Raw genomic sequence first — 13,278 nt, 5'->3', positions numbered from 1 at the left:
AGGGGCTAGAGTTCTCCAATTCTTGGGAAGTCAGTATGATGCAACCTCCCAGTAATAAGCTAACTTCGACTGAGCATTTTCTATGCTCCAGGACCTCAGTTTATCCCACAACAACTCTCTGGGGCCAGCTTCAGTTACAAGTGAAAAAATAAGCAGCTTGCTCAAGGTCACATAGATGCCTCTTCATATATGGTCATCAGTGTCAGAACAATAAAAAATTTTCTTTAAAGTCAGTTATGCCCCATCATAGAATTTAGAAAGCATTTTTCAGGCCTAACCTTATGTGGGACTTAGCAGGCAGAGCAGAGGTGACTGTACCCATGCTACAGATGGAGAAGATGAGGTTCTGGTGCTGCCAGGTCCAGCCCACTGGGCAGAGAACTAATAAATGGAAGGATCTAGCCTCAGATCCAAGTTCTTCCACTCTTAGGTCCTACACCTTTCCCCCAAGCCATAGCTGCCATACACACTCTTCCAGTAAAGGAGAATCCGTTATGCCAAAGAAATAATCCAGTCACAGATCTGTACTAATACTAGGGGCCTTACAAGTCAAAGAGGAAAGGGTGCCTGGGGGCTCAGTCGGTTAAGTGTTCGACTTTGGCTCACGTCATGATCTCATGGTTGATGAGTTCAAGCCTCGAGTCGGGCTCTGTGCTGACAGCTTGGAGCTTGGAGCCTGCTTCGGATTCTGTGTCTCCTTCTCTCTCTCTGCCCCTCCCCTGCTCATGTTCTCTCTCTCTCTCAAAAATAAAAAATAAACATTAAAAAAAAAAAGTCAACAAGGAAGAAAACTTGTAATTTTAGAGAAGCAAGCTGATCAAAGTCCTCAGATTTAGGGGATCTTACTAGATCCCATTCAAAAGGGACAATAAGCTTGCATAGCGGACTCACTCAAAACAAGTATCATTTGGAGAAGCGACTCAGGTCACACATAAAAATGATGGAAAATTCTTGGGGTGCCTGGGTGGCTCAGTTAGGCGTCTAACTTTGGCTCAGGTCATGATCTCACCCTCTGTGAGTTCAAGCCCTGCATCAGGCTCTGTGCCGACAGCTTAGAGCCTAGAGCCTGCTTCGGATTCTGTGTCTCCCTCGCTCTCTGCCCCTCTCCCACTTGCACTTTCTCTCTCTCTCTCTCTCTCTCAAAAAAAATAAACATTAAAAAAAAAAAATGATGGAAAATTCTCAATATAATTAGGGAAAGAGAATTAAGTATGAAAGGGCCCTGTCCAGCTGGCTCAGGGACTTGGGTAGCATTACCTTTTGGAGACACATCCACACCCAGCCCCCACCGTGAATCACTGATCATGAACCCTTACCTTCCACTCCAGCTGACCTGAGACATTGGTCTTTACTGCTCAGGTAGATACAAATGTAATCTTAAGAAAAATTGAAAATAAGCTTAAAATTCAAACCCCCGATTCATTAAAAGCAAACACACTCTTGTTAAGTGGCTTCAGTCTACCTCTGCTAATCTATTTCATACGTACTGTAAAATTGTGTGGATTTTCTTCCCAGTTTATGAAGATCCTACTATACTTGTGCCGGGTCCTGAAGTCTGCATATGCGAACTATCAGAGGTGGGGGAGGAGTCCTAGCTGCTGGGCGCTGACAGGAACTGGGAGACAGGATGGACAGGCTAATTAATGGCTTTTGCCAGATCCGAGGGCAGGGCCAGGGGAGGGCGTGCAGGCAGTGAGGGGCCAGAAGCCTGAGCGATGAAGCAAGAGGATTTAGAGCCACCACGCTTCCATGACAAAAGCACGAATGCATGGCCAAGGCTTGGGGACTCAAAAAGTTTCCGTGGAAAGCCAGAAAACAGCAAGGCTTAGACAAACAACAGCTACTTAATAAAATATTATATACACTATACCTCAATGCAGAACAGCATAACTGACAAGAAAATAGGTTGCAGAGATAAGCATGGGTTTAAAATTCCAGTTCAGCCACCCACTAGCTGTGTAACCTTGGAAAAGTTACTAAACATCTGAGTCTGTTCTCTCTTCTGAAGGAACAATAGGCCTGTTGTAAACCAGGGGGGCCTCGGCACATGGCAAGTGCTCGGGGGATGGCAGCTAGAGATGATGTTATGTATGCTCTTTTATATTTTGCCCCACATAAGCAAGTGCTTAACTGCTGGTTATTTGCTATACTGAGTATCAAAGAGCTGCATTTTCTCCAAGGGACCTTCCTGGGATCCTCGTTCACTTAATCTTTCTTTGAAAGAGACCTGGGGCTTTCGGGGGCCTGGGTGGCTCATTCAGGTAAGCATCTGACTTTTGGTTTCAGCTCAGGTCATGATCTCACGACCGGTTTGTGGGTTCCAGCCTGGCATGGTGCTCCAGGCTGACAGTGTGGCGCCTGCTTGGGCTTCTCTCTCTTTCTGCCCCTTCCCTGCTGGCTCGCTCTCTCACTCTCTCTCTCAAAATAAATACGCGTTCTTAAAAAATTAAAAAAATAAAGACCTGGAGCTTTCAAGTGTTTTGTCTTGACAAAGTGCCACCTTCCCGACTCCAGAATCACTCTTCAGCCCTCAGAGCCCTCACACACACGGAATTCAAGCAGTATCCACACACTCGGACATCAGCAACACTTCTCTCCAGGGATGCTGCTCTCGGACACCATGCAGCCCCCCCGCTGCTGCATCAGCACAGTGTTTCTAACAAGTGGCTAACAAAGCAACCTCGCCTAAAGCGGGTGAAAGCTTAACTTCCTTTTCCTTAAGGCTGCATTGACCAAACCTTTCGTTTATTCTTTCCTCTCCATTCCAGAGCCTCCCGCGTTAACCTTTTCACTTCACCTAATTATCTCCAGCAAAACCACTAAAATTCTAACCGATCCAATTGATCCCCCTCATTTCCATAGATAATCCTCAAGTATTCCAAATAGGTCCAGAAATAGCGCATGGGGGGATGAGAAGAACTCCAAGAGACAAAGCCGAACTGCCAGGAGGCAGAGTCAAGGACAGGACCCGGCCACACACTCGCCACACATTCACCTTACCCCTAGCGGCGGAAGGCCTTCCACGACGTTCTTCTTTCCGGAGAGGAGATCTGACACCGGCCGCTGCTTCAGGGAGTCCCTCCTGGCTCGGTAGCGCCCCGACGTGGTGAGATCAGATTCGGACATGGAGGGCGTGAGCAGCCCCTCTCTGCGGGGTCGAAGGGCCTCCCCGAGATGGGGCCCGGGCTCGCGGCCGTGCAGGGGGCCCGGGCCCAGCGCGGCGGGGACCGGGGCGCAGGGCCCGCGGGCCGGCAGCAGGGGCACCTCCAGCGTGGCCACGTCCTCCTCCGGGTCCTCCTCGTCCTCGCTGCTGTGGATCAGCATGGTGGCGTCCGAGAGAGACTTCTTGTGGCCATAGCCCAGGCCTCCCCGCTCGTCCGCCTCGTCCCGCTCGGCCCTCTCGGGGAAGCCGCCGGGCTGGGAGCCCGAGGAGACGGGCCGCGGCGGCGGCGGGTCGGCGGCCGAGGCGGACAGCGTGCGCTCCTTCAGCCGCAGGCCCTCGAGGCTGTGCGCCAGCCCGGCCACCTCGATGCTGTTCCTCTTGTGCAGGTGCGCGCGCCGGGCGGCCGTGAGCGGCTCGCTGACCTCCTGCAGGGAGTGCGCCACCGGCAGGCTGGCCTCCTGGAACGTCTGCACCGAGTGGTGCACGCGCCTGGTGATGAGGTCGGGGTTGCTGCTGCTGATGTACGGGTGGCGGGACAGGTCCGGGGTGCTGTTGGCCGGCCGCGGGGGCGGGTAGGGCGGGGGCGGGCGGTACACCTGCGTGCGCATGATGTTGGGGGCCGGGTAGTCCTGCGCCTGCAGCTGCACGTTGGTCAGCTCGGGCACGCTGACGGCGCCCGCCACGGGCCGCCGCTCGGCGAGGTGCGGGTACGGGGACGGGCTGTGGAAACTGTAGTTGAGGCTGAACGGGTAGTGCGCCGACTGCGGGGAGGCGAAGTGCGCGTGCTCCCGAATCTCCGGCTGGCTGTAGACCAGCGCGTCGGGCCGGCTGTAGGCGTACGAGTTGCCGATGTTGAGGTTTCGCAGCGAGCGGCTCTGCCTTTCGGCGGGCACCATTCCCCGGTTGAGCTGCTTCATGACCGTCTCGTAATCCGGGGTCGGGCGGTACGACGGCGGGATCAGGGCGCTGTGGCGGTGTGACGGCACGTAGTCGGGCCTCATGACGTCACTCCCAGTGATGCTCGGGTTGGAGGACATGGGGGAGGGCTGCAGGTAGGGCTGAGGGTTGTTCAGGGAGTTGGTGCTGTGCGCGCTGTATACGCTGCCGTTTCGGATCCGACCGCTGAGGTCAATCTGGGCTCGATCCAGACTCGTCTGGGAGTGGCAATAGTATCCATTCTGGTTGGTGGCAAAGAGGTTATCTGGGAAACAAACACATTTAAAGCGAATGAGCTGGACCAGTTACTCTAGGCGGAAACTGAGATGTGCCCTGAACGCTGCTGACATTTTCCGTGTCGTTTACAAAAATCCATGCAGAAATAACCTGGCTTTACCCGGACTATCTGAATGACCGTGGGCACATTTTCTGGAGCCCAGGCGTCCTCATCTATAGAATGGTGATAGTTCTGCCTGCTCTAAGGGTGGTACTCAGCATCTCAACAGCCCCCCCCCCCCCCGCACCAGTAAAGATTAACCAAATCTAAGTCCAATATTAAGAGTGCAGTTGTCTTTTTCTGAAAATCAAAAACGTGTTTTACTAGAGATGAAACAGACTTTCTGGAACTCTGGGTAGCTGGAAGCAGAGACACTGTTCAGGGCATTGGGCCACTAACTGCTCCCTTCCCCTGGTGGGGATGTGGCCTTGCTGATGTTGAGCTAGTTCAAGTACCGACCGTCTATAAATACCTCCTTAAGTGGAATTCTAGGTTGTTTATGGGTTCTTCTAGAATGAAGACAGAAAGACAAGAACTCTGCTTCTGCAGGTCCAACAGTGTCATCAGTTGCTATATACCTCACCAGGGGCCAGAAGCCAGGGAGAATCATGCTAAGCTAGTCACCCCCCTCCCCCACCGCCCGCTCTAGCCCCCATGCTCCAGTGAGAGGGGGATCCACAGCTAGCAGAATCAGGAGAATCAGGAGCACCATCTCTTCTACGATGGCTGCCTGTGTGCCAGGTAGGGCTGGACAGAGGCACGTTTCTTCTGTCCAATCTGTGGTTCACTGGAAACACCATCACTATTGAGGGTGATTTCTCATGCTTCAAAGAGCAGCAGTCAGGTCCTTCAGGGAACAGTTGGCTTTGAAAAGTATTATTTTTGGGATTACAGAGCTGTGTGATGGTTTAGTGACTAGTGGTTATCGAAGTGAATATGTCAGTCTAGCGGATGGACTTTCCTCAGGTGGCACACAATCCAGGAAGAAACAGGGCTCAAACACACACTGTATTCTCCCTGCTGACACCGGTGCCTCACCATCCTGCACTCTTCCCACACCTGGAATGCTTTGCGACCTCGGAGTCCCTGGAGTCACTGGCACCACAGCCTCTCCCTGGTCCTTACTCCAGCCTGTCTGCACTGGCCTGATACCCACCCCTTCTGGTCTCCCTGCCTGCAGGCTCCTCCCTGCACCCCACAGGACATCCCTTTGGGAGCCTGTGTGTGCAGAAGACTATGCTGAGTACTGATGGGGGTAAAAGATGGGAATCCAGGTGAGTAAAGGGGAAAAATGTATATGAAAGTCACAATTCAAGGACATGTTACACTACAAGGAGATAAGTGTGACGGGTCCACGCGGGAGGAGAAAAGGATCACTTCCAGCTTGGGCTGGGTTGATGGGAACAGGGAGGAGAGAATCAAGAACACCCTCACAAAAAATACAGCATCCAAGTGGCCTTTGGGGCAGTGGGGAGGGCCTGCCTGGCTTTCAGCAGCAGCCAGTCAGCCAGTGGGTGCAGGATTACCCTTCCTCACCCCGCAGCCTATGCCAGGCATGGTCATATGACTAGCAGAGGTCAAGGGAAAGGGAGCAGAAGATTGAGAGACAGTTTCCATGCCCCCCTGCCCCCACCACCCTGACCAGTGTTCTAGACGGAAGAGGCCCCTCCAGCCGGAACACAGGGGCAGGCAGGTGGGGAGCAGAGCCCTCCTGCCTGCGCACGACAGCCAGGTAACCTGAGCAAGAAGTCACCTTTACTGCATGGGCCACAAGAGTTCCCACAGCCCAGCCTCACCGACCCGAGGGGAACCAGGCACATGGGCAGGAGAGTACACCATGGGGTCGTGTCAGGGCAAAGGGCGTTCTGAGTGACAGGGCAGCTCGGACAAGGCTGGGAGACCACTTGTGGAGGGCATCCTCGGTTCGGCTGGAGGACAGAGGGAAGGAAGACTGGAAAAGGAGTGTTGGGAATCAGCATGGAGAGGGTGGCACCCCAGGCAGAGGAATGAGAGGAATGGGGAGATAAGAAGAGCCCGGCACTCTTATGTCAAGCGAACTGGGGAGAGTGCAGACTGAAGATGGGGCTACAGCTAGCCATGGGGCTGGACTAAACCAGGAACAGAAGGCCAGGGAGACAGAAGGGATATATGGAGCTAGACGCAAAAGCATGTGTAACGACTGGGTGTTGAGGGCAAAAAAAAAAAAAAAAAAAGGCCAAATTACATATAGTTTGGAATCCAAGTAGCCAGGACAGTGACTTCATCACAAAGATGAAGTAAGGACAAGGGGGAGAGGGACAGGCTTATGGGGTAGAGTGATGAGCTGAAATTTAACGTTTTCATTTTCAGCTCATTGTAACCGCGGATACCGTAAGCCAGCACCCCGCGGAGGGCTGTCCATGTAGTGGCCCCTAAACTGTGACTCTGAGACAGATGGCAGTGCAGGGCCCAGGACCGAGGACAGGTGGGAAACACGGATGTGACAACCGTCCCTGCTGAAATCTGAAACGTGGATGGGCTGCTGTGGGAGCCTGCCCAGGGAGGGAAGAAGGCCACAGGCAGACGTTCCCAGGCAGCGAACAACGCTGATGGCACAGGAGGAGGAGGGGAGGGAGAACCAGAGCACTGAAAAGAGACTGTTCAGGAGAGAAATCTGGGACGTGCTGGTGAGGAGGACGCGTGGGGCGCTGGGGACCTGGGAGGGCAGCGGAAGGAATAAACGGGTAACAACCACACAGGCACTACTCTCAGAAGCAGCAGGCGGAAAAGGGAAGGGAACAGTAACTCCGACCACTGTTGGAAGAGAGAGGCGTGGCAAGGACAAAGTATTAGGATATCTGCAGACCGAGGAAAAGGGCAGAGTGGTGAGGTAACTCTAACAATGCAGAGAGAAGAGTCTTTACCCAGAGGTGGGGCACCTGGAGGTGCAGAGCCAGACGAGGGCAGGGTGCAAGGAGAGGGCGGTGAGGAAGGCAGAAAATACCCTGAGGTGCACACTCTGGGAATCCACACCCTGAAGCGCTGTTCCCCTATGGCCTACCAGCCTACCTCACTGGAAATTGTCATCTGTGCACGTAAGGCCCGCACACAATACACTCACAACCTACCTCTGGTCCCTTCACACATCACTTCTACCAGTTTCCTACCGAGAGTCCAACCATACCCCTCCTCTCCCCAATGCCCTTCCTCATTCTGTGCCATGGCATCCACTGTCCCCCCAAACCAGGGGTAGCAATCCCAATCAACTGCCCGCCTCTCTCTCCAGCTGTCTAAATCCACCCGTCTTTCCAGAAAGCCCTTCTCAATCTCCCCAACAGGATGAGACTCTCTTCACATAATTGCTTACCCTCTCTCCTCAAAACAATCACGTTCTCTTTGTATTTATTTGTGTACTAGTCTTATCCCCTACTATTAGATTTTAAGATTCTTAAGATGTGGAACTACTTCTCTGCACTCAGTCTCCTTGGCTTTTAGAGCCCTGTACACAGGGTAGAGAGTAAATGTCTGCCAATGAATGCTTGACATTCAGCTTTGGAGGCACTGCCTTAAATACAGCTCGCTCTACTAATCAAGTGAAAAATAAAAATAAATAAACAAAAATAAAGATGAAATGTTTAAAGCTTTACAATGGGAAGCTCTCGGGCAGGAAAAAAAACAAAACGAGCTTGCGATATCTTGTGCCAGAAACAAGGAAGCACTCAAAGGCTAACGGGGGAGTATCAGCAGGACACAGGAGCCGGCCGAAAGGAGCTCCCATGCGCCGAACTCTGGATCATCTGAGTATCAACATCTGATACTGCATATTGAGACACATTTTGAGAAACTGAATCTAATGGCAGCTCCTTCTACGAATCCAGGATGGCTATAACCGTGAAAACAATCGCAATGTAACATCAGCCAAAAACTGTCCTGGCTCCAAGATCTCCAAGTCTTCATAGATTTATTCAGAGTATAATAATTTTATACAGCATTTCAGAAATAGTGTTCTTTACCTTGGGAGGAAGTGTATGGTTCTGTATAATGTCCGTTATAATGCAGCTGGGGTTGGGGAGGCATCACATAGGACTGGGGCTTAGGCTAAGGAATGGAAAGTTGGAAACAGAGTTAAAATACATTGCTACCTATGTAATATATGTAAAGTAAGTCTCCGCTGGTTTCTTTCTTTCCATTAAAAAACTTCTAAGGAAGTTAAATATATTATATAGAAAATACACATGGAGACCCTGTAGCTCTTACCATATTTATCACTTTCAGTGTCTCCCAGAATGACAATGCCAAGCCCTGTACAGTGGTATCAGACATCAGAGATCACAAGAAAACAAGCTGTATCCAGAAAGTTAAGAGCAAGAAGGAACAAAGTTTCCTGAATTCTTATATAAACATGTGAATATAAAAAGCTTTTATGTAGTATATTTAATCTTCTCAGGCAAAATTAGCTAGTATTTTAAAGATCTACTAACTTCTGATTACTCTTTGCTAATAGTCGAAAATTGTAGTATTAGGTTGGACCTAGTATTTAAATATGTGTAATAACATAAAGATTACATAAATATTAGGCTCAGCCTACTGCCGTTTCTTTGGTTAAAAACAATCTAATACCAGCACACTTTTGTGGTCCATCTAAAAATTAACACTATCCAAAGGATCTTTTATTAAGGAAGATGACATCACTAAAAGAAAAAAAAGCAATCATAATTTTCCTTCTTTCTTACCAGAGACACCCTTGAAGACGACCTCCTCCGAATTGGGTTCACTGTGACAGTCTGGGTTTGCCTGTAAAAATAAGACATGTCACTGAGACATACGTACACATAGTTTTCCTAATTTTGCCAAAGTAAATCAATAAGAAGGTAAAATGATAAATCTGCTAAAGTAAAAAGAAGATAAAACTAACCCAATCATAAATTAGAGAAAAGGAAGGAGACTCTCTTGTCCTCACTTGGGGCCTCCCCACTTTGTGGCTACCCAGAAACCCCCCTCACCCCCCCTCCAGGGTTTGAGCCTCCTGATGCAGCAACATCTGCCTGGACAATGAGAGGATCAGCAGGTACGTCTTTTCCCGGTCTATCAGGTAGAACCTCTGGAATGAGCATAAGCAGAGAGGGAGAGTGGCAAGGCTTGATCACCCACAAACATGTCACAGAAGCAAGATTCAGTGCACACGTATCTCTCCCGTGGGCCTGGGTTAGCTCTGAGCACCTCCACTAACAGTCCTGAGGGATAACCACCAAATGCCAGCCCAGAAGCCTGAAGCAATGGGACAGGCCTGTAGTTAAAATCTACTAACCACATACTACAAACATAATCAAGAGGGAAGTTTATAACTTTGGTAACTTAATCCAGATTTCCTGTAAGAAACTAAGAGAAAACAAAAAATAGAAAATTTGGTTCAGTGGGCCCGTGGTACACCCATTTGACTTTTCTATGCAAGAAACTTCTCTCTGGTTTTATTTTTTTTAATGTTTTTAAGTTTATTTATTTATGTTTAGAGAGACAGAGACAGTGCAAGTAGGGGAGGGCCAGAGAGAGAGGGAGAGAGAGGGAGAGAGAGGGAGAGAGAAGGAGAGAGAAGGAGAGAGAGGGAGAGAATTCCAAGCAGGCTCCATGCTGCCAGTGCAGAGCCCGATGCAGGGCTCGAACTCACGAAACTGCGAGATCATGACTTGAGCCGAAACCAAGAGTCAGATGCGCAACTGACTGAGCCACCCAGGCATCACTGATTGGTTTTAAATGTATTTTTTAGAAACAAATGAGAATATTAACAAGTGCGGACTGACATTTATCAGATAATTTGAGATTTTAAACTATTCCCATCAAGTTCCATCTTTGAATAAATAATTACATCAAAAAGGAACAAGACACAAAAAAACCCACGTGTAATTTTATCACTTAAAATTTTTTATGTTTATTTTTGACACAGAGAGAGTGCGAGTAGAGGGAGGGGCAGAGAGAGAGGGAGACACAGAATCTGAAGCAGGCTCCACACTGTCAGCACAGAGCTTGACGTGGGGCTTGAAGTCACAAACCGTGAGATCATGACCTGCACCAAAGCCAGATGCCCAACCGACTGAGCCACCCAGGCGCCCCTAATTTTATCACTTTTAAACAGAGTCAGGATGTTTTTGTTTTATGTGGAATTTATTGCAAATAAGATCTAGGAACCTAAACATAGGATTTTTGGCTTTGTTGTGACTTACATAATTTTCTCAAAGCACTTTTTAATTAAAAAAAAATTTTTTTTAAGTAAGCTCTATGCTCAACGGGGCTAGAACTCACAACCCCAAGATCAAAGAGTTTGTATGCTCTACTGACTGAGTCAGCCAGGAACCTCTCAAAGCACTTTTTTTTTAAATTGATGAAATAAATATGTAAATGTTTATTTATTTTTGAGAGAGAGAGACAGAGAGAGGGACTATGAGCAGAGGAGGGGCAGAGAGAGAGAGGCAGACACAGAATCTGAAGTAGGCTCCAGGTTCTGAGCCGTCAGTACAGAGCCCAACGTGGGTCTTGAACCCATGAAACGTGAGATCATGACCTGAGCTGAAGTCGGATGCTTCCCAGGTGCCCCACAAAGCACAAAGGTTTTTTCAAAAAAACCTTCCACCATCTGTTTCTGGGTCATGAGCTTATGTGACACATAAATACTAATTACAAAAGTATTTTGTGACCTTTGGTTATAGTGTTCTAAGGACTAATTACTAGAAAACCAGAATCACAAGGTAAGCACTCAGTCCATTTAATCAACAAATTTACCATAATCTTAGCATCTTAACAATTAGTATCCTGTATTCAAACCCTGAAAATTAGCTTATTTTTATAAGACTTTTGAGATAAAATAAAACTAGTGCTTATTATTTCTGATTAAAAACCATCACCAAATTGGGGCACCTGATGGATGGGTCAGTCTGTTAAGTGTCTGGCTCTTGATATCAGCTCAGATCATGATCTCAGGGTTCATGAGTTCAAGCCCCGCATTGGGCTCTGCGCGGACAGTGCAGGGCCTGCTTGGGATTGTCTCCCTCTCTCTGTCCTTCCTCCACTTGCTCACGCTCTCACTCTCTCTCTCTCTCTCTCAAAATAAATAAATAAATAAAACTTTAAATTAAAAAAAAAAAAAAACATCACCAAATTAGAGGACACTTATATTTACAACTACATGGATGGAGCTAGAATGTATTATTATGCTAAGCGAAACAAGTCAATCAGAGAAAGACAAATACCATATGATTTCACTCATATGTGGAATTTAAGAAACAAAACGGATGAACATCTGAGAAGGGGGAGTGGAAAGAAGAGAGGGAAACAAACCACAAGAGACTCAATGATACAGAACAAACTGAGGGTTGATGGAGGAAGGTGGATGGGGGATGGGCTGGATGAGTGATGCTAAGGAGGGCACTTGTGATGAGTACTGGGTGTTGTATACAAGTGATGAATCACTGAAGTCTACTCCTAAAACCAATACTGTACTGTATCTTAACTAAAATTTAAATATTAAAAAAAAGAAAGAAAAAAAAGAAAAGAAAAAACTGTCACCAAATATTGGGCTTTAATGAAACTAGGGTGGTACCGACTCAGTGACAACGTTAGAATAAGGGAACATAAGAGCAATCTGAAAAATGTTCCCCCCCTCCCAAAATAAAAACTGCTTCTGTGATAAAGGGGATATTCCAGCTCAGCAGAGAGAAGGTAGGTTTTTGGTACAATGGACCATTTATAAAAAGTTCAAGTGTCATTAATACCATCTAAGAAAGCACGTTAAGAGATGCATTTAAAAATTAGAAATTTAAATATGAAGTCATAAGTGAACTTACGGAAAACATAAATTCTTCTATTATATATCATAGGCTGAAGATCTATCTAAACACGAGACCAATAAGAGAAATTACAAAGAAAAAAAAAAACGAGTGCTCATCAGGAACTTAACATCAGGTGACTACAACTGCTTTTTTACTAGTTGATTTTTTTTAAATTAAATGCTTTTTGTAATAATTTTCTTTCATTATCATCAAAATGTGTTAAGGTTGTTGCTAAAGAAGAAGTGTCTCTTTTCCAAAGAATATTCCATCTGCCAGAATTTATGTAACTCAACAACGACACAACCGATGTGAATTCTGTCGGGCTGCAAGAATACCTGTTAACAACCACCAAAGCATTATCGGTCCTAATTGAGGCCTCCTCGGGGAAACAAGGTGGGAAGGTGCACCGTGTTCTGTTTTGTTGAACGCTCACTCACTGTACATTAAAACACTCCTTAAAATCAGCATCCACGATCTGAAGGCATTTTGTAGCCTTGGAGTTTACTTTGCCTCTGCTTATTCCCCATAGGTTTAGGCAGAACTGGGTCCTCTGAAGCTCGCATTTAGTCCACTGTCCAAACGGACTGAACTTTTAAGGTACTATAAATTCAAAATTCAGAGACGAGAAGAAAGGGCTGGTAGAGTACAACAACATGTCCCGAGTTGCCCAGCCTCGGGCAAAAATAAAACTTGAATGTGTTAAATTAAAAATGCAGAGATGCAGAGCTTAGAAGCATAGGCAGGAACTCCCACACGCGATATCTATTTTGGCGCCCTTGCTGGGAGCACCCAGTGTGGAAGCGACTCTGCCCGCCGCAGAGGCCGCTTCTTGCTAAACACAAACAAACTGGACATGTCTTTCTCCCGCCAAACGGTCTGACTAGGCAGCCTTGCCATCAGTTCTAATAGTCTACCTCCCCTCTCTTCCTGCTGCCGTTCTTATAAATGCAGCTTACTGAGAGGTCAGCCATCCTTACCTGAGTGTATAAGAGAAAATGGCATAACTGCTGGTTGGTGTTTTCCAGACTCTGGGGGCAGTTACTGTATTGATGGGTGCTGCTAAAAATGAGACAGCCGAAGAACTCTTAGGGGAAAAAAAAAAA

At 47.8% G+C, this 13,278-nt stretch overlaps 1 protein-coding gene and 1 long non-coding RNA gene across 5 annotated transcripts in view; one reads left to right on the top strand and one right to left on the bottom strand.

Annotated features, from left to right (window-relative positions):
- Positions 1–13,278, bottom strand: part of PTPN21 (protein tyrosine phosphatase non-receptor type 21) — an 86,904-nt gene that overhangs the window by 13,802 nt on the left and 59,824 nt on the right. For all 3 annotated transcript variants that reach the window (XR_007453628.1, XM_049612366.1, XM_049612367.1), the window contains exons 11-13: positions 9,089–9,149; positions 8,369–8,453; positions 3,001–4,364 (exon numbers count right to left, since the gene is read on the bottom strand). Coding sequence is in view for 2 of the 3 variants with exons in the window: in XM_049612366.1 (XP_049468323.1) it covers positions 3,001–4,364; positions 8,369–8,453; positions 9,089–9,149 (1,510 nt within the window). In the remaining variant the exon portion in view is untranslated. The remainder of the gene's footprint in view (positions 1–3,000; positions 4,365–8,368; positions 8,454–9,088; positions 9,150–13,278) is intronic.
- Positions 2,043–12,577, top strand: LOC125909275 (uncharacterized). 2 transcript variants are annotated; one of them, XR_007453630.1, is made up of 6 exons: positions 2,043–2,261; positions 5,557–5,650; positions 6,726–6,840; positions 9,092–9,423; positions 12,224–12,308; positions 12,400–12,577. It is a non-coding gene; the product is annotated as an uncharacterized LOC125909275 (long non-coding RNA). The 2 variants fall into 2 exon arrangements; XR_007453629.1 differs by lacking the exon at positions 2,043–2,261 and having other exon boundaries at positions 5,090–5,650.

The sequence above is a fragment of the Panthera uncia genome, assembly GCF_023721935.1.
Source record: "Panthera uncia isolate 11264 chromosome B3 unlocalized genomic scaffold, Puncia_PCG_1.0 HiC_scaffold_1, whole genome shotgun sequence".
In the NCBI taxonomy this organism is placed as follows: domain Eukaryota; kingdom Metazoa; phylum Chordata; class Mammalia; order Carnivora; family Felidae; genus Panthera; species Panthera uncia.
This window is presented reverse-complemented; position numbering and strand designations above follow the sequence as displayed.